This window comes from Chiloscyllium plagiosum, chromosome 23 (genome assembly GCF_004010195.1).
Source record: "Chiloscyllium plagiosum isolate BGI_BamShark_2017 chromosome 23, ASM401019v2, whole genome shotgun sequence".
Taxonomy (NCBI): domain Eukaryota; kingdom Metazoa; phylum Chordata; class Chondrichthyes; order Orectolobiformes; family Hemiscylliidae; genus Chiloscyllium; species Chiloscyllium plagiosum.
Window position 1 is genome coordinate 34,455,040 of NC_057732.1, and position 19,261 is coordinate 34,474,300.

At 46.6% G+C, this 19,261-nt stretch overlaps 1 protein-coding gene across 8 annotated transcripts in view; it reads left to right on the forward strand.

Annotated features, from left to right (window-relative positions):
• LOC122561771 (myosin-10-like) overlaps positions 1 to 19,261 on the forward strand; it is an 83,498-nt gene that overhangs the window by 22,966 nt on the left and 41,271 nt on the right. For all 8 annotated transcript variants that reach the window (XM_043713895.1, XM_043713896.1, XM_043713897.1 and 5 more), the window contains 4 exons: positions 8,708 to 8,770; positions 15,453 to 15,548; positions 17,374 to 17,650; positions 18,873 to 18,932. In XM_043713895.1, coding sequence (XP_043569830.1) covers positions 8,708 to 8,770; positions 15,453 to 15,548; positions 17,374 to 17,650; positions 18,873 to 18,932 — 496 coding nt within the window. The remainder of the gene's footprint in view (positions 1 to 8,707; positions 8,771 to 15,452; positions 15,549 to 17,373; positions 17,651 to 18,872; positions 18,933 to 19,261) is intronic.

Consider the following 19,261-nt stretch of genomic DNA (forward strand, 5'->3'; position numbering starts at 1 on the left):
GACAGACTCACAGGAATTGGCTGCAGCAATGGAGAGACTTACCTTGAAAGTTGCGGCTGCGATTGAGGAAATCTGTGGGGAGATTTGTGCCCAGGTCCAACCTATCACATCCGTGCTGCAGAAGTACGAGCAGGAGATGCACGGCCTCGGGGAGAGGCTGGTGGAGGTGGAGGGTCGAACTAAGGCCTAGGAAGCTGCGATGGAGTCCTCATCCAGTCAGATCCAAGTGCTGGAGTGAGAGGTGCGAAACCATATCAACGACCTCGAAAATCAAGGTCGGAGGACAAATCTCTGAATTGTTGGGCACCCTGAAGGTGAGGAAGGTGAGCAGCCAGTCAGTTTCTTTGAAAGCTGGTTGCTGAAGTTTTTGGGCCTTCACATGGAGTCCAGCAGGCTGCAGATTGAAAGGGCATATCGGGTTACAGTGCACAGGTCAGGGCCGGTGCAGCGTCCCCGCCCGGTCCTAGTGCACTTCCACTCAGATAAGGACATGCAAAAAGTCATAGAAGCTTCCAGATCCCTGGGAAAAGATCCTCAGGTGCTGCTGTACAAGGAATCAAAAATAATGTTTTTCCAGGATGCTTCAGCAGCTGTAATCCGAAAGAGGAAGTCCTTCGATGAAGTTAAAACGAGGCTGAGGAACCTGGGCATCCAGTACTCCATGCGATACCCCGCAGTACTTAGTTTCAGCCACGAGGACTCAGTTTATACATTTGACTCGGCGGATAAGGCTAAACACTTTGTGGACACTTTAAAATAGACGGATTAGCCTGAAGAATATGGTTAATGTTTGTTCTCTTTTCTATTTTTCCCCATGTTTTCCCTTCCTTTTTTTTATTCCTTTCTTTCTCCCTAATAATTTCCTTTTTGGAAAGGGGGGAAAAGACTTTGGAATAAGTTGTTCCTTTTTTTTAATAACTGGATTGTCTGATGGGAAATTTTGTGGGTGTTCTTTGTTGTCTCTCTTTCCCTTTTTTTGTTTGTTCTGCTTCTCTTTTAGTCACAAGTCGGGGTGACATGAAGCCAGGGATGGGTGGAGTGCTCATTCCGACTTTGTCTTTCATTCTGTTGATTTAAGGATTTTTATCTTTTTTCTGGCTGGGGCATAGTCCAGTTTGAAGGAGTTGTGAAGGAGGGGATGGGTAGGGTGAGTGCCCCTAATAGGCAGGGGTAAGAGTCTTCCATTCAAGGTTCTATAGTTGGTTTTCTTTGTAGTTTTTTGGTAGTAATAGTTGTTTATAGTTATGATAGAGTAGTTTTTGTATATATAGTTTTTTTGATTCTATGAGTCTTTATTTACTTAAGCTCGGCATTTTGTAAGCCGGGTTCTCTCTCTGAGGGGTTCAAGGGTGATTGAAAGGTGATATGGCTAAGTGTCTTATTAAATGGTGCACCTGGAACATTAAGGGAAGTCATTCGCCTATTAAAAAGAAAAAAGTGCTTTCTAGCCTTAAGAGGGAAAGGGTTGATATTGCTTCATTGCAGGAAACCCATCTTGATGATGGAGAACACCTGAAATTATGACAGGGGGGTTATGACCAGGTATTCTTTTCATCCTATACTACTAAAAGTAGGGGAGTGGCAGTACTTATCCAGAAAAATCTTCCGTTCACATTATTAGAGCAGGTGAAAGATGAGCAGGGACGGTTTGTGATACTTAAAGCCCTGATACATGGGGAGGAATATGGCATTTTAAAAGTCTACTGTCCTCCGGAGCATCCCCTCAAATTTTTGATTAGTGCTTTCTCTAAGTTGAGTGCTTTTGGAACACGGCACATTATTATGGGGGGGAGGATTTTAATTGTCTTTTGAATCCGACAGTGGACAGGATGCCTTTTGGGCCCCCAACTGTTTCTTTGCAGGCCAAGCAGGTGGTTGACTTACGCGAGGAGTTGGGGTTGGTGGATATTTGGAGATGTCTTCACCCGACCGGCAGGGATTTCACCTTTTTTTCAAACCCACATAAATGTCACATGAGGATTGACATCTTTCTGGCTCCCTCGCCCTTCTGGATTCGATTATGAGTTGTAAAATTGGGAATATAACTATCTGGGATCACGCGGCAGTATATTTGGAGGTTAAGGCTAAGAGTGAAGGGCTAGGTTTGCAGAACTGGTGTTTGGATCTTTTTCTCCTTAAGGATTCCAAATTTGTGGAATACATTTTGAAGGAGTTTCTTGACTATCAACTCAGGCACGGTTAGTAGTCCGTCCATGCTATGGGAGACTGCTAAGGCCTTTGCTAGGGGATTAGCTATTTCCTATTCGGCTAGCTGGAAACGACAGAAGGAGGAACAGCAGCGTCTATTTGAGACGTGGTTGTTAGTTGCGGAGGCAGCACATTTTGCGTGACCTTCGGTGACTAAGCTACAGTGGATCACGGCCCTCTGGGCTGCCTCAAATTCAATACTGACACAAAACGCAAAGAAAGAACATGCTTTTGCTTTTCAGAGGCTGTTCGAATATGGGGATAGGCCAGGGAAGTATTTAGCGTACCTGACTAGGAAAAAGCGTGCTCCCCAATCCATTACTGCAGTCAGAGACAGTGCCGGGGTCCTTACATACGATGCTAGAAAGATTAATGAGGCTTTTTGGAGATTTTACTCTGAATTGAATCAGTCTGAAGGTTGTGAAGACAGGAGAACTAAAATGGAGACCTTTTTTAAGAACCTGGACCTTCCAGGGGTAACCGTGGAACAGGCCTCTCTCCTTAATGCCCCCTTGACAGTTCAGGAAATACAGGAGGCAGCTAGGCAACTACAGAATGGGAAAGGGCCTGGCCCTGATGGTCTTCCGGGTGAGTTTTATAAGGAGTTTATAGGGATTTTGTCAGGGCCGATGTTGGGGATGTACAATCACTCCTATATGCATGAACACCTACTATCATCTTTGAGAGAAGCTAATATTTCCTTAATTCTTAAGAAGGGGAAGGTTTCTGAGAATTGTGCCTCATACAGGCCCATCTCTCTATTAAATTAAGACTTCCAAGATTCTGTCTAAGATCCTGGTGCTGAGATTGGAAATGGTGTTGCCCCATATTATTAAAGAAGACCAGACAGGCTTTATAAGGGGCCGTAGGTCCTCTAATAATATCAGAAGGTTGCTGAATATGGTCCAAGTTTGTCAGCAACGATCGATTCAGGGGTTGGTGATTTTCTTAGATGTAGAGAAAGCATTTGATAAAGTGGAATGGCCGTATCTTTTTTATGTCTTAGAACGGTTTGGGTTGGGTGGAGTCTTTGCTAGGTGGGTGGAGGTTTTATATCGCCACCCCCTGGCTGCGGTCATCACCAACGGGTGAAGTCTGGGAATTTTAAGATTGGTCGGGGTAGTCGGCAAGGCTGCCCCTCTCACCGTTGTTGTTTACGTTGGTGATTGAGCCGCTGGCAGAGGCCATTCGTCAGAACGTCCACATAACCACTCCGGAAGTGCGATCGAGGGCACACAAGATCACACTGTATGCGGATGATGTCCTTCTGTTTTTATCCAACCCGATGACCTCCGTACCCCATTTGATAAAATGTATCAATTCATTTCGGGCTATTTCAGGATATAAGATCAACTTTGCAAAATTGGAGGCTATGCCTTTGGTGAACCTTAAGGATGTGCCAGAAGTTGAAGGTGGCTCTAAGTTCCCTTTTAAGTGGTCACGGGCAGGGTTCCAATACCTGCGCACTTTTATTACCTCTAGGTTTGATCTGTTATTTCGGACTAACTTTGCTCACTTGCTCGACAATATTAGGCGAGATCTCCAGAGATGGGAGGCTCTTCCAATTTCATGGCTGGGCCGAATATCTCTCATAAAGATGAATGTTCTTCCTCGTTTGCTTTATCCCATGCATATGCTCCCTATAATGTTTCCCAGGTCAACGCTGAGGAAGCTTATGGGGTGGTTTGGTTCCTTTGTCTGGCATCGTGGGCGGCCCCCTCATCAAACTTACTAAATTGCAGTTGCCTCAAGGAGGGGGAGGAGTTGATTTCCCAGACATCAGAAGGTATCAATTGGGTTCCCTGCTGTCCTTTGTCTGTGATTGGGCAGGTAATGATCTAAACTCAATATGGCTGGATATTGAGGCCTCCCAAGCAAAGTGCCCTCTTATGGGCGGCACGGTGGCACAGTGGTTAGCACTGCTGCCTCACAGCGTCAGAGACCCGGGTTCAATTCCCGCCTCAGGCGACTGACTGTGTGGAGTTTGCACGTTCTCCCCGTGTCTGCGTGGGTTTCCTCCGGGTGCTCCGGTTTCCTCCCACCATCCAAAGATGTGCAGGGTCAGGTGAATTGGCCATACTAAATTGCCTGTAGTGTTAGGTAAGGGGTAAATGTAGGGGTATGGGTGGGTTTCGCTTCGGCGGGTCGGTGTGGACTTGTTGGGCCGAAGGGCCTGTTTCCACACTGTAATCTAATCTAATCTAATCTAATCTTAACCTATTATTCATGGATAAGATGAGGACAGCTATGGACCACTGCCAGAACCCCATTGCCATTAGTACAGTCAGGGCCTGGAGGGCGATGCGTCAGAGTGAGGGTTGTTTATCCAAGACTTTGCCACTTACACCTACAGTTGGCATGCCTGGGTTCCGACCAGGGATGATGGACTCAGGGTTCAAACTATGGGCAGCGAGAGGAGTTTCTAATTTGGGAGACTTGTTTGAGGGGAGGTTATGATGTCTTTTGAGCAACTGAGCCGCAAATGCAGGTTGCCCAGCAGAGACCTTTTTCTGTTTTTTTCAGGTTAGGGATCTCATCCAGAAGAAGACTATGCTTCTCACTTACCCCTATAAGCCCGATACAGAGAGGTTGTTGCTACGTTCCACAAGCATCCTTTCGGTTAGTGCCCTCTATCGCCTGCTGGGTGGCAAGGCCTGGCAGGATATTAACCAATTATGTGAGGTCTGGGAGCAAGATCTGGGAGTGGAGATCTCTTCTGAAACATGGGAGAACATATGGGAGAATACTCGAAAGATCTCAATCTGTAATAGGACATGCGCTACGCAGTTAAAAGTTCTGCACAGGACTCATCTGGCACCAGACCGTCTGGCGAAGTTTAAAAAAGGGGCATCTTCAGTGTGCCCCAAATGTAAAATAAGTGTAGGTACTCTTACCCATTGCTTCTGGACATGCCACAGGCTTCGTGCTTATTGGAACACTGTGGCAGGAGAGATAGGGAGGGTATTGAAGTCAAAGTAGACCTGATATCTCTCCTCTTAGGTCTACCGAATTTACCATCTTTAGACGGGCATGGGAAGAAACTATTTAATATTCTTGCACGCTGTGCACGGAAGAATATTCTGATGAATTGGGTGTCTGAGAACCCGCCGGGCTTGCTGGGATGGCAGAAATTAATTATGGAGCATATTCCCTTGGACTTTTTTTACAAACATGGTGCACTACATAACAGACAATTTTTATAAGACATGGCAGCCCTACTTGAGTTATTTGGATATAGATTTGTCAGTTATCTTAACTAGGGCGATTGTTTAACCAGGATGATTAGATTTGTCAACCCCTGGGCCCTGGAGGGGGTCTCCCGAGTTAATACGGGTATGTATGCAATATTCCCGTTCCTTTGTTTAGGAGCCTTGCGCCAAGCATAGCTGTTCTGTATTTTGTGATTTTTGTTGTTTTTTTTTGCTTTTCTTTTTTTTTGGTGTTGCTTTGCACAGTGTTAGGGTTTGCTTTGTATTATAGAGTAGGTTGGTAGTTAATAGTTAGTAATTGTATTGTAATTTGTGTTTTTTTTATTACATTGATATTTGTGATTGTTTTTTTTCAATAATTTTATATGTTTGTAAAGTTAAAAAATTTGCTAATAAATATATTTACAACAAAAAAGTGCACAATAAGCATCCTGGAAATAGCTGTAAATCAGGAATTCAAAGGGAGGTAGGAACTCAAGGAAATTACAATTACCAGGGAAGTAGTACTGAGCAAATTGTTGGAACTACGAGTTGACAAGTTCTCAAGTCCTGATGGATTTCAGACAAGTGGGCGGCACGGTGGCACAGTGGTTAGCACTGCTGCCTCACAGCGCCAGAGACCCGGGTTCAATTCCCGCCTCAGGCGACTGACTGTGTGGAGTTTGCACGTTCTCCCCGTGTCTGCGTGGGTTTCCTCCGGGTGCTCCGGTTTCCTCCCACAGTCCAAAGATGTGCAGGTCAGGTCAACTGGCCGTGCTAAATTGCCCGTAGTGTTAGGTGAAGGGGAATGGGTCTGGGTGGGTTGCGTTTCGGCGGGGTGGTGTGGACTTGTTGGTCCAAAGGGCCTGTTTCCATACTGTAAGCAATCTAATCTAATCTAATCTAATCTAAAAGTCTCTTAAAAGAAATAGCCAGTGAAGTCGTTGATGCATTGGTTTTAATTTTTCAGAACTCATTAGAATTAGGGAAAATTTCTTTAGATTAGAAAATAACCAATGTAAATCCTTTATTTGAAAACGGAAGGAGGAAGAGAGCAGGAAATTACAGTTTAGTTAACTTAACATCTGTCATGTGGGAAATGTTAAAAGATTTAGTCAAAGATACTTGAACTCGGATCAGTTCAAGGTAATTTGGCAGAGCCAACATGGTTTTGTCAAAGGGAAATCATGTTCAGTTAATTTATTGGAATTCTATGAAGAAGTAACTTGTGTTGTAGATAAAGGGGAACCAGCAGACACATTGCATTCAGTTTCCCAGAAGGCATTTGACAACATTATTGTGGAAAATAAAGCTCATGATGTAGGGGGTAGCATATTGGCAGGTATAGAAGGTTGTCTTGCTAACAGGAAGCAGAGAATTGGAGCAAATGAGTTTTTTCAGGCTGGCAAAATGTCATGAGTGGTGTACTTCAGAGTCTGGTACTGGGGCCTCAATTCTTCGCAATTTATAAATGATTTGGTTGAAGGGATCAAATGTGTAAAAGATACATTTGCTGATGACATAAAGGTAAGAAAGTGAGTTTTTTGGAAGACTTAAGGAACCTACAAGTGATATAGATAGGTTGAGTGAGTGGTCACAGATCTGGCAAATGGAGTACAAATGGAAAGTGGCAAATTGCCCATTTTTGCAGAAAGGATAAAAAATAAGCATATTATCTAAATAGTGAGAGGTTGTCGATTGCCTTATGAGGAAGCAGTAGACAGGCTATTGGGCCTGTATCCTCAAGTGGTTAGAAGAGTTAAAGGTGATCTTTTTGAAACATAGAAGTTCCTGTGGGGACTTGACTGGGTGGATGTTTTCTCTTGTTAGCAAATCTAGAACTAGGGGTCATAGTTTAAAAATCAAAGGTTGCCCATTTAAAGCAGAGCTGAGGAAAACATTTTTCCCCGAGGGCCGTGAATCTTAGAATTCTCTTCCTCAAAAGGCAATGGATGCAGAAATTTTAGGATAGAGGCAAATACATTTTTGATTACCAAAGGGTTGAAAGGTTATTGGGATAGGCAGAGGTGTGGAGTTGAAGTTAAAATCTGAACAGCCATGACCTTACTAAATGGTGGAGCAGGCTTGAGGGACCTAGTGGCCTACTCTTGTTCCTTTCTTGTATGTTTGTATATACCTCATCGCCAACTCTCTCAATGACTTCATCATTGTTAACAATCAGATTACTTATCTGATAATCAGTACTGGAAGTACAGAAATTTTCTCCAGTTCAGTATTTGGAAGATGGAAACTATTGTTTTGGTTCCCTCTCCAAATTATTTTCTCAGTTAGAGATTCCAAGTCTCTAACAATAGACTGAGGTTAACCCAGTCTGCTCACAACCCTATAGCATTATTTGATCCAGACATGACCTTCTGCCACACATCTGCATAATTAATAAAATTATTATCTTTCTGTCTTGGCAATACCACTTGACAAACTTATTTCAGCACTTCCACAGAAAGTCTTATTCATGCTTTCATTATCGCTGGACTTGACAATTCCAATATGCTCCAGGCTGGTCTTCCATATTTTACCCTCCATAAACTTGAAGTTATCCAGAGCCTGGACTCCCCATGTCTTAAATTGCACCAATTCCACTATCATCCTTAGGCTCATTGACTTACTTTGGCTCCTGGTTAGACAATGTCTTATAATACCATCCCCTTGTTTTCTAATCCCATCATTGACTCAGCCCTCCCTATCCATGTAATATTTCAGGTTCCCAACCCTCTGAGCTATCAGTGTTTATGTGATTTGGGCAGCCTGAACAGTCTCAATTTGAATCACTCCATCATTGGTGGTTGTACATTCAGTTGCCTGGGCCTGCAAATCTGGGTTTCCAGCCCGACAACTCTTCACCACATTTTCCTCCTTTAAAATATTCCTCAAAATCTACTACTTTGATTTAGCTTTTGTCAATTGATCTAATATCTCCTAATGTGGCTCAATGCCATATTTTGTTTGATAATACATCTGTGAAGCATCTTGGAATGTTCTTTTATATTAAAGACACTATATAAATATACGTTGTTGTTGTTCTCACTCATTCTCAGTCATCACTGACTGCAACTCACTCTCAGACATTGGTTTCCATCTGTAATTCACTCCCAGATGTTGTTTCCCTCTGTAACCCACTCCGAGAAGTTGGAAACTGTCTGTAACTCATTCCCAGACGTTGGTTACTGTCTGTTAAGTCACCCTAAAGCATTGGATTCTGACTGGAACTCATTCCAAAAAATTGGTTTCCATCTGTGACTCATTCCAAGATGTCGGTTACATGCTCTATTGCTTCCCTTGTATCTCCTCAGCGTTCCGTTGACTGCATGAATCCTTTCTCGCAGGAGCTGAACCAGCTAGCTGAATATCTTCAGGTGAGCACAATTCATTTTCAACATTTCCCAGCGACACTGGAACAGGCTGCATGAAATGGGGGATTATGTTCCACGGTTCCAGTAATATTTTGTTATATTTTCCTGCTAATAATCTCAGTTCACTATTAACAGTAGAAATGCCTTTTACTGGGATTTGACATTGGCACAAGAGACTGACATTTAGTGATGATAATTGATGTGTCCTGGAGTGACTGGTATTGTCTGAAGTTCATTGATTGGCTACCGACTACACTGAACCACAGATATCACGGCACTGACCTTTCACCTCTTCAAACCTAATGGTCTCCCCAGTGGGAAACTGGGTGATGCAGTGGGTCAAATAACTGTTGCTGACAGGGACCAAGAAGGTTTTTAATTTTGTTGACTTTGTTTCATCATTAGGAGATGCAGCAGCATAGTGGTAGTGCCATTGAACTAGCAAGATAGATACCCCATGACAAAGCTCTGGAGTTTAGGGTTCAATACATACCATGGCAGATAGTGAAATTTGAATTTCACTAAAAAACTATGCTTGGAGGACAATATCCTGTCACTCAGTCACCCTGGCTGTACAACACGAAACAGAGAGTTTCTAATGAGAGGGAGTTTCTCAAAATGGAGAACTGTGACCAGTGGTGTTCCATAGGGATCTGTGTCAGGACCACTGTTGTTTGTGATAAACATACATGATCTGGAGGAAGGTGTACATTAGCAAGTTTGCAGGTGACACCAAGATTGGTGGAGTAGCAGATAGTGAAAGAGACTGTGAGTGAATGCTGCACAATATAGATAGATTGGAGAGTTGGGCAGAGAAATGGCAGATAGAGTTCAATCCGCGCAAATGCGAGGTGATGCATTTTGGAAGATCCAATTCAAGAGCGAACTATATGGTAAATGGAAAAGCCCTGGGGAAAATTGATGTACAGAGAGATCTGTGTGTTCAGGTCCATTGTACCCTGAAGGTGGCAGCGCAGATTGATAGAGTGGTCAAGAAGGCAGATAGCACGCTTTCCTTCATCAGACGGGGTATTGAGTACAAGAGTTGGCAGGTCATGTTACAGTTGTATAGGACTTCGGTTCGGCCACATTTGGAATACGGTGTACAGTTCTGGTCACCACATTACCGAAAGGATGTGGATGCTTTGGAGAGGGTGCAGAGGAGGTTCACCAGGATGTTGCCTGGTATGGAGGGAGCTAGCTATGAAGAGAGGCTGAATAGATTAGGGTTATTTTCATTGTAAAGATGAAGTTGTGGGGGGGGGGGGGGGACCTGATTGAGGTCTACAAAATCATGAGAGGTATAGACAAGGTGGATAGCAAGAAGCTTTTCCCCGGAGTGGGGGACTCAATTAATGGGGGTCACAAGTTCAAGGTGAGAGGGGAAACATTTAGGGGAGATATGCATGTAAAGTACTTTATGCAGAGAGTGGTGGGTGCCTGGAATGCATTGCCAGCGAAGGTGGTAGAGATGGGCATGTTAGCATCATTTAAGATGTACCAAGACAGATACATGAATGAACAGGGAGCAGAGGGATACAGATCCTTGGAAAATAGGTGACAGGTTTCGATAGAGGATCTGGATTGGCCCAGGCTTGGAGGGCCGAAGGGCCTGGTCCTGTGCTGTAATGTTCTTTGTTCTTTGTTTACATGTGCACAGTACTCTAGCTCATGGCCAGCCAACACAGAGTCAGTTCCTGAACTGAGGCGATTCTGAATCCTGGTTATGTATATTTTTTTCTTTATGTGTGTGCAGGTGTAGGACACAGTGAAGAACAACAAGTGAGTAGGCCTTTATTTATATTCCACCACCAGGAAGAAGGAAAACCCCAGAGTGGCCAGTGACAAGCAACGTCCTTCTCGACAAAGGGCAGTGCTTCCTCTGGTTATATATATATGTTTAAAATTCTAAATCTCCTTTTTTTAATTTTATTAAACAGTACAGTTTACAATCCAATTAGCATTAACAGCTGTATACAGAGAAACAGCAATTTTACAAAGGAGAGGAGCAGCAAAGCCGGGCCCCAAACCCTCATGTTCAACCAGTTTTCAGGGAAATGAGGACAAACCTCAAATCCCCTTCCTCTGGTTATTTTTTTCCCTCTGGTTATCCCTTTTTTACTCTAAATCTCCTGGTTGTATTTTCTTTTCCTTTCTTTCCCCTAAAATGCCCACACTCCCGCTTAACTGTGGTAATGAGTATTTTTGCCCCAGTACCCATGTGGTGTGTGTGGCAGGTGTGAGACACAGTGAAAGACACAAGGTGCATGAATCTTTATTCAATTTCCACCACCAGGAAGAAAGGAAACACCTGAGTGACCAGTGACAAACAGTGCCCTTCTCAGAGGGCATTGCTGCGTGATCAAACACTGAAGGAGAGGGCAGGGATTAAATCAAAATAGAGTTGGAGGGGGAAATAATACCCTCCACTCTCTGCGGTGCCCACCTCTCCCTTAAAATCTTGACGGTGTTGGTGGACACCGCGCGCTCCTTCTCCAGAGACACCCGGTCTCTAACGTAACCGCGGAAGACGGGCAGGCAGTCGGCCCTAACGACCCCCTCCATGGCCCGCTGCCTGGACCTGTTTATGGCCAGTTTGGCCAGGCCCAGGAGCAGACCCACAAGGAGGTCCTCTGACTTACCCTTCCCCCTCTGCACCAGGTGCCCAAAGATCAGGAGCGTGAAACTGAAATGCAACCAAAAAACAAAGGAGAAAGTATTTAAGAAAGTCAAAAAGGGAGTGCAAACACCCACACCCAATGTATACACGGTCCATGGACTCCACAGCACCACAGAACAAGCAGTTGGGCTGGGAGTCTGTGAACCACCGCAATCTGCGGTTGCAGGGGACTGCTGCGTGCAGTGCCCTCCATGCCAGATCCCCAAGAGAAAGGGGGAGGACTCCCGCGTAGAGGGCCCTCCACTAGGGATCCCCACCGCCCAGTGGTAAATGGGCACGCCAAGGCGTGTCCAGGCGGTGGATGAGGGAGAAGAGGTGGATTGTGAGCAGCAGCAGTCTATACAGGGCCCACTGTTTTATGTTCCTAGAAGGGGCAAAACTAAAATTCTGGAGGCGGCTCAGGTTGTGGGGCACAGGCTCCCACAGGAAGTACGGGACCTTGGGGCCAATGTGAAATTCCGTACGGACAGGGGTGAGCGCGGACGGGATTTTACCGCACACCTGAGTATCCTCCAACTGGTGCACTACGTCGGGTCCGAGCACTGCCGTTTTAAAGCAACGGATGGCAGTGGCCATGTACCGGATGTCTACCGCTGCCCTGCTCGCTATGTCCTGCGGCAGCGTCCAGCCCAGGCTCCCAGCACTCAGCATGTCTCCGACCCTGGTCACCCTCCGCGAGTACGGGGGTGCGGATTCCGGAGCAACGGCTCCCTGATGACAGCCACTACTCCTGCTGGAGGGTAGGCGCAATGCGATTCGACCAAGTGCCAGACAGTGATGAGGTCCTGGTAAAAGACAGGACCTTATAGTCAATGGGATCCACCTGGTTCCGAGCACTAATCAGGAATAAAGAGCTGGCCAAATAGTAACAATTCTTGGGGGAAACGCTCATTGGGTTCACTAATGTCTTTTAAGGAAGGAAATTTGCCAACCTTACATTGTCTGGCCTACATGTGACTCTAGACCCACAGCAATGTGGTTGACTCTTAACTGTCTCCTGGGCATAAATACTTACCTTACAAAATCACTAGGGACTTGTTACCACTCCACTGCACCTTTGCTTCTTTAAGTGAGGAAACAAGAGCGGTGAGACCTCTCCTTATTGGCTGTCATTGCCATGTTTCAAAAGAATTTGCTCTCTCTATGCCTTCCGTTGTTTGCTTGGTGATTCACTGGGAGAGGCAGTAGGATAGTCGGACTTGACCTCGTTTGGTCTTAAACTTGTTAAATGGGTGGCTAGTGGGAATTAGTTTGTGTTGCTGAGAGTTACAGTGGGCCCTGTGATAGCGGGTTAGTGTGGCTGAGAGTTACAGTGGGCCCTGTGACAGCAGGTTTGTGTGGCTGAGAGTTACAGTGGGCCCTGTGACAGTGGGTTTGTGTTGCTGGGAGTTACAGTGGGCCCTGTGACAGTGGGTTTGTGTTGCTGGGAGTTACAGTGGGCTCTGTGACAGTGGGTTTGTGTTGCTGGAAGTACAGTGGGCCCTGTGACAGTGGGTTTGTGTTGCTGGAATTACAGTGGGCCCTGTGACAGTGGGTTGGTGTTGCTGGGAGTTACAGTGGGCCCTGTGACAGTGGGTTTGTGTTGCTGGAAGTACAGTGGGCCCTGTGACAGTGGGTTTGTGTTGCTGGAAGTACAGTGGGCCCTGTGACAGTGGGTTTGTGTTGCTGGAATTACAGTGGGCCCTGTGACAGTGGGTTGGTGTTGCTGGGAGTTACAGTGGGCCCTGTGACAGTGGGTTTGTGTTGCTGGAAGTACAGTGGGCCCTGTGACAGCGGGTTTGTGTTGCTGGAGTTACAGTGGGCCCTGTGACAGTGGGTTTGTGTTGCTGGAATTACAGTGGGCCTTGTGACAGCGGGTTTGTGTTGCTGGGAGTTACAGTGGGCCCTGTGACAGCAGGTTTGTGTGGCTGAGAGTTACAGTGGGCCCTGTGAGGGCAGGTTTGTGTTGCTGGGAGTTACAGTGGGCCCTGTGACAGTGGGTTTGTGTTGCTGGAATTACAGTGGGCCTTGTGACAGCGGGTTTGTGTTGCTGGGAGTTACAGTGGGCCCTGTGAGGGCAGGTTTGTGTTGCTGGGAGTTACAGTGGGCCCTGTGACAGCGAGTTTGTGTTGCTGGAGTTACAGTGGGCCATGTGACAGTGGGTGTGTGTTGCTGGAATTACAGTGGGCCCTGTGACAGTGGGTTTGTGTTGCTGGAATTACAGTGGGCCCTGTGACAGTGGGTTTGTGTTGCTGGAGTTACAGTGGGCACTGTGACAGCGGGTTTGTGTGGCTGGGAGTTACAGTGGGCCCTGTGACAGCAGGTAGGTGTTGCTGGAGTTACAGTGGGCCCTGTGACAGTGGGTTTGTGTTGCTGGAGTTACAGTGGGCCATGTGACAGTGGGTTTGTGTTGCTGGAATTACAATGGGCCGTGTGACAGCAGGTTTGTGTTGCTGGAGTTACAGTGGGCCCTGTGACAGTGGGTGTGTGTTGCTGGAATTACAATGGGCCCTGTGACAGCAGGTTTGTGTGGCTGAGAGTTACAGTGGGCCCTGTGACAGCAGGTTTGTGTTGCTGGAATTACAGTGGGCCCTGTGACAGCAGGTTTGTGTGGCTGAGAGTTACAGTGGGCCCTGTGACAGTGGGTTTGTGTTGCTGGAGTTACAGTGGGCCCTGTGACAGCGGGTTTGTGTGGCTGGAATTACAGTGGGCCCTGTGACAGCGGGTTTGTGTTGCTGGAATTACAGTGCGCCCTGTGACAGTGGGTTTGTGTTGCTGGAGTTACAGTGGGCCCTGTGACAGTGGGTGTGTATTGCTGGAGTTACAGTGGGCCCTGTGGCAGCGGGTTTGTGTTGCTGGAATTACAGTGGGCCCTGTGACAGCGGGTGTATGTTGCTGGAATTACAGTGGGCCCTGTGACAGTGGGTTTGTGTTGTTGGAGTTACAATGTGACCTGTGACAGTGGGTTTGTGTTGCTGGAATTACAGTGGGCCCTGTGACAGTGGGGTGTTGCTGGAATTACAGTGGGCCCTGACACAGCAGGTTTGTGTTGTGGAGTTACAGTGGGCCCTGTGACAGCGAGTTTGTGTTGCTGGAGTTACAGTGGGCCATGTGACAGTGGGTGTGTGTTGCTGGAATTACAGTGGGCCCTGTGACAGTGGGTTTGTGTTGCTGGAGTTACAGTGGGCCCTGTGACAGTGAGTTTGTGTTGCTGGAGTTACAGTGGGCCCTGTGACAGTGGGTTTTTGTGTTGCTGGAATTACAGTGGGCCCTGTGACAGTGGGTTTGTGTTGCTGGAGTTACAGTGGGCCCTGTGACAGTGAGTTTGTGTTGCTGGAGTTACAGTGGGCCCTGTGACAGCGGGTTTGTGTTGCTGGAGTTACAGTGGGCCATGTGACAGTGGGTGTGTGTTGCTGGAATTACAGTGGGCCCTGTGACAGTGGGTTTTTGTGTTGCTGGAATTACAGTGGGCCCTGTGACAGTGGGTTTGTGTTGCTGGAATTACAGTGGGCCCTGTGACAGTGGGTTTGTGTTGTTGGAATTACAGTGGGCCTTGTGACAGTGGATTTGTGTTGCTGGAATTACAGTGGGCCCTGTGACAGTGGGTTTGTGTTGGAATTACAGTGGGCCCTGTGACAGTGGGTTTGTGTTGCTGGAATTACAGTGGGCCCTGTGACAGACAGTGGGTTTGTGTTGCTGGAATTACAGTGGGCCCTGTGACAGTGGGTGTGTGTTGCTGGAGTTACAGTGGGCCCTGTGACAGTGGGTTTGCATTGTTTGGGTTATAATGTGCCCTGGAAAGAGTAAGTTTATGTTGCCAGGGTTACGATTGGCTCTGTGTCAATAAGTTTGTGTTGTCAGGGTTACAATTGACCTGTTGACAGTAAGTTTGTGTTGCCAAGGTTATGATGGACCCTGCGGCAGTGTGTGTATGTTACTAGGGTTATAATGGTCCATGGCTGCTTGAGTTTGCACAGAATCCCTTTTAGCAGTGGGTAAGTAAAGGGGATTTGTTCTCTGTTGCAGGAAGCTTTACAACGTGAACAGCTCCTGGAACAGAAGCTGGAGACACTGCAGTATCTGCTGACACACACTCAGCTCCTCTCGGACAATGTCTGGCAGGTACAAACTTCACCTTTTCCCCATTTGCTGTATAAATTATAGGCCTGATTTTAACTCATTCAAAACCAGGTCAGGTTGTAAGGATTCCTCACTGCAGAGTTTGGGGAAAGTGCTATATCTCTTCATCACAGGTCAGTGGTCCATGACAGAGAATTTCATTGTAAGGAATCTTCTCTCAGCTGATCAATTTCAGCATGATTAGATTAGATTAGATTAGATTCCTTACAGTGTGGAAACAGGCCCTTTGGCCCAACAAGTCCACACCGACCCACCGAAGAGTGACCCACCGAAGAGTAACCCACCCAGACTCATTTCCCTCTGACTAATGTACCTAACACTGTGGGCAATTTAACATGGCCAATTCACCTGCGCGGCACATCTCTGGACTGTGGGAGGAAACCAGAGCACCCAGAGGAATCCACATAGTTGGTCGCCCGAGACTGGAATCGAACCTGGGAACCCTGGTGCTGTGAGACAGCAGTGCTAACCACTGAGCCACTGTGCTGCCCCACAAAAACTTAATGTAGTTCAATACTGTCAATGATCAAAAATCAATCAGAAAAACATACATGTGAATCAGAATTATAGGGTCTGGTGTCAGCTGAACAAACTCAGTGACAGGAAATAAGTGTATTTATTAACTGTCCTGTATAATGGCCCAGCAAGGCACTCAGCTGTATTTGACCATCATCTTCTCAAAGGAAATTAGGAATGTGCAATGAATGCCTGTCTTCCCAGGTCTATTCCTTCTCATCTTTGCTGCCATGATGCAGACTTTCAGGTTCTGTGACAGAAGTGAAAGTTAATTGGCCCACATGCTGATCGAGGTGCACAGACCCTCCAAGTTTTCGAATCTGTCACACAACAGCAAAGAGTGTGTTTGTTGGGAATCAGCAGGGATAAATATCTTTCGGAATGGGATGAGATTGTGTGGTAGGGAGCAGAGTCAGTAGTAGATCTGCAGTTGGGTGGTACAGGATTAGTAGTGAATGTACACCAATACTCCCCGCTATTTATTTGGTTTGGACTGGAAAAATCTTTGGAGAAACATGTGTGGCGTATTGGTGCAAAAGTGGTATTTTCCCACCAGGCCACTACTTTGGTACCACAGAAAGTGAAATCACCAGGAAATCATAATGCTTATATCACTCAACTGGGATCCCCATTGCTGTTTTATCATAATTATGCGCTTAATCAGGTAAACATAAATCACATTCTCCCTCTCTCAAACCCACTACTCCAATGTACTCTCCCTGCCACACATTCTCCATTCCACACAAACTCCCTTCATTGTATTCTTGCCCACCCCCCCCCCCATACTCTTCCACCCTCCCATACCTTCCACCTCCTTCCCTTGCATTCGCCCTCACTTCGCTCAATTGGTCCCTCCCTTTCACTCTCCCTCTCCCCTGTGTCAAGCTCTTGCTGGGTTGCCCTCCTTTCCCCTTGCACTGACAATCATCTTCTCTCAAAACCATCTACTTTCCCTCTCTTGCTCATATGCTGACTTTTTCCTTTGTGCTGTTCCCCTCCTCCCTTGCATTTTTCCCTCCTTTGTACCTCATCTCTTACCCTGGATTAAGAAAAGGGTAATGACCGTGTGTACAGAAAGTTGATGTGGTAACTGATGGTCTTCTGTTTTAGTGATACTTATGTTAGCTCCAATAACATACGAATGAGACATGGGTTGAATAGTAGTACAGAACCCAGTGAATGTTTCCCAGCCTGCCCAGCTGTGGTCTTCTGGTTACTGCTTTGAAGCCAATGGCCTTGACCATATGGGAGTAGGATGATGTGAATTCACCACTGCATGCTTTCCCCACAGGACACTCAGGCTGAATGTGCAGATCTGACATTGAAAAGCAGAGGATCATTCAGAACAGACTTGGAAATCAGGACTGAACGTAAAATCACAAAGGTGAAGATGGAGGGCCTACAAAGTAAGGGCAATCAGGAGCTTCTCACTCCACTGAAAGTAGAGAACACAGAAGGGGAGAGAAAAGATGGTGAGGAAACTCCAGATGGCAAAGATACAGCCTCACTTGATGCTGACATGGAGGATGGGCTGAACAAGAAACGCCGACGACCCACTCTACGCAAAGGTGCGACCTAAGGTCAGGGGAATTGTGGTCAAAGGACTTGGGCAGAGGAACTGGGTTCAGGGGAACTTGGGGCAGGAAGACATGGGGCTAGGAGACTGAGGGCAAGGGTCTGGGGACAGGGGATTGGGGGTAGGAGAATTGGAGCTAATTGAGGCTGGGGAAAGAGTGGGAGAACTGGATTCAGGGAGAATTGAGCAGGAGGAGATGGGGCAAGGAGGCTCGGGTAATAGGTCTGGGGACAGGGAGATTCAGGGTGGGAAGATTGTGGCTTGGAACTTGGGACAACAGAACTAGGTTTGATGACATGGAGACTAGGAGCAGCTAAAACTAAGGGCAGGGGGTACTGGCCTTTGGGAGCAGGGGGGCTGAGGGCAAGGGGACTGCTGCAGAGAATGGGGTATGTTACCTTTATCTCTCTCTTCATTTCTCTCTATGTCATTTTCTGTCTGTTTATTTTTCTTTTGGATTATCTGTCCCTGTCTGTGTGCATCTCACTCTCATTTTCACACTCTGTCTGCTTGCCTCTTGTTTTGTCTGTCATTCCCACTGTCTTTGTTCATCTGTGTGTATTTATATTTCTTCTGCTCTCTCTTTCTCATGCACGGTGACTATCATGTTGTCTTGTGGCTCTCTCTCTTTGTTTCTCTGTCTGTCTCCATCCCCCTCACTCTCTATTGCATTCTAGCACTCACTCATTGTTCCTCCTTGTCTCCGTTTCTCTGGATCTTTATCTCTCTCTCTCTCTCTCTCTCTCTCTCAGTCTCTCAGATAAATAAGCTGTGCTGGTCCTGTTCCGAAACAGCTTGGTTTCTTTTGGAGGATTTACTTCTGCTAGCCTGATGTGTGGTTACTGAAGGATAGTGCCATCTTGTGCAGGAATAACCTGTGGTTCTGCTCGGTGTGCTGACTTGTGGCTTTCCTCTTACATATCTATGAAAGACTGAGAATTCTGTCCCAGGGGTCTAAGGATGCTCAATTGCTATTCATGAGTGTATTTCAGACTGAGATCAATAGATTCTTGGGGGCTAAGAGAATCCAAGGATATGGGATAGTCTGTGTAGTTGATGTAGCAGATCAGCTGTGATTGTACTCAATGGAGCACCAGGTTCAAGGAGCTGGAGGAATACTCCAGTTTCATAAGATCTTCTGTGATCGCTCTCATTGAAAGGTATGACTGATATGTCTTTTATCAATCAAAGTTTATTGTAATTTTCTGTTGCAGAGAAAAGACTTCAGGAATCGAAGATTCTGCGTAAACAAGCTATGATTAGAGACATGAGCGGTAACTCAGCCCCAAATTATTTTCCTTAAGTTACTGTGGCCATACACTCAATTCCTCATTCCTAGCCCCGCCTTGAAATTGCTGATTCTACCCCCCCTCCCCCTGTCGCCTGAAGGCGTCAACACCCCTCCCCGAAGCCTGAAGATGTTGAATACTCCCCCCCGCCATCGCCTGAAGGTGTCGACTCCCCTCCTCTCTTGCCTGAAGGTGTCGACACCCCTCCCCCTGTCGCCCGAAGGTGTCAACACCCCTCCCCGTCGCCTGAAGGTGTTGAATCCTACCCCCCCACCATCACCTGAAGGTGTCGACACCCCTCCCCCTGTCGCCTG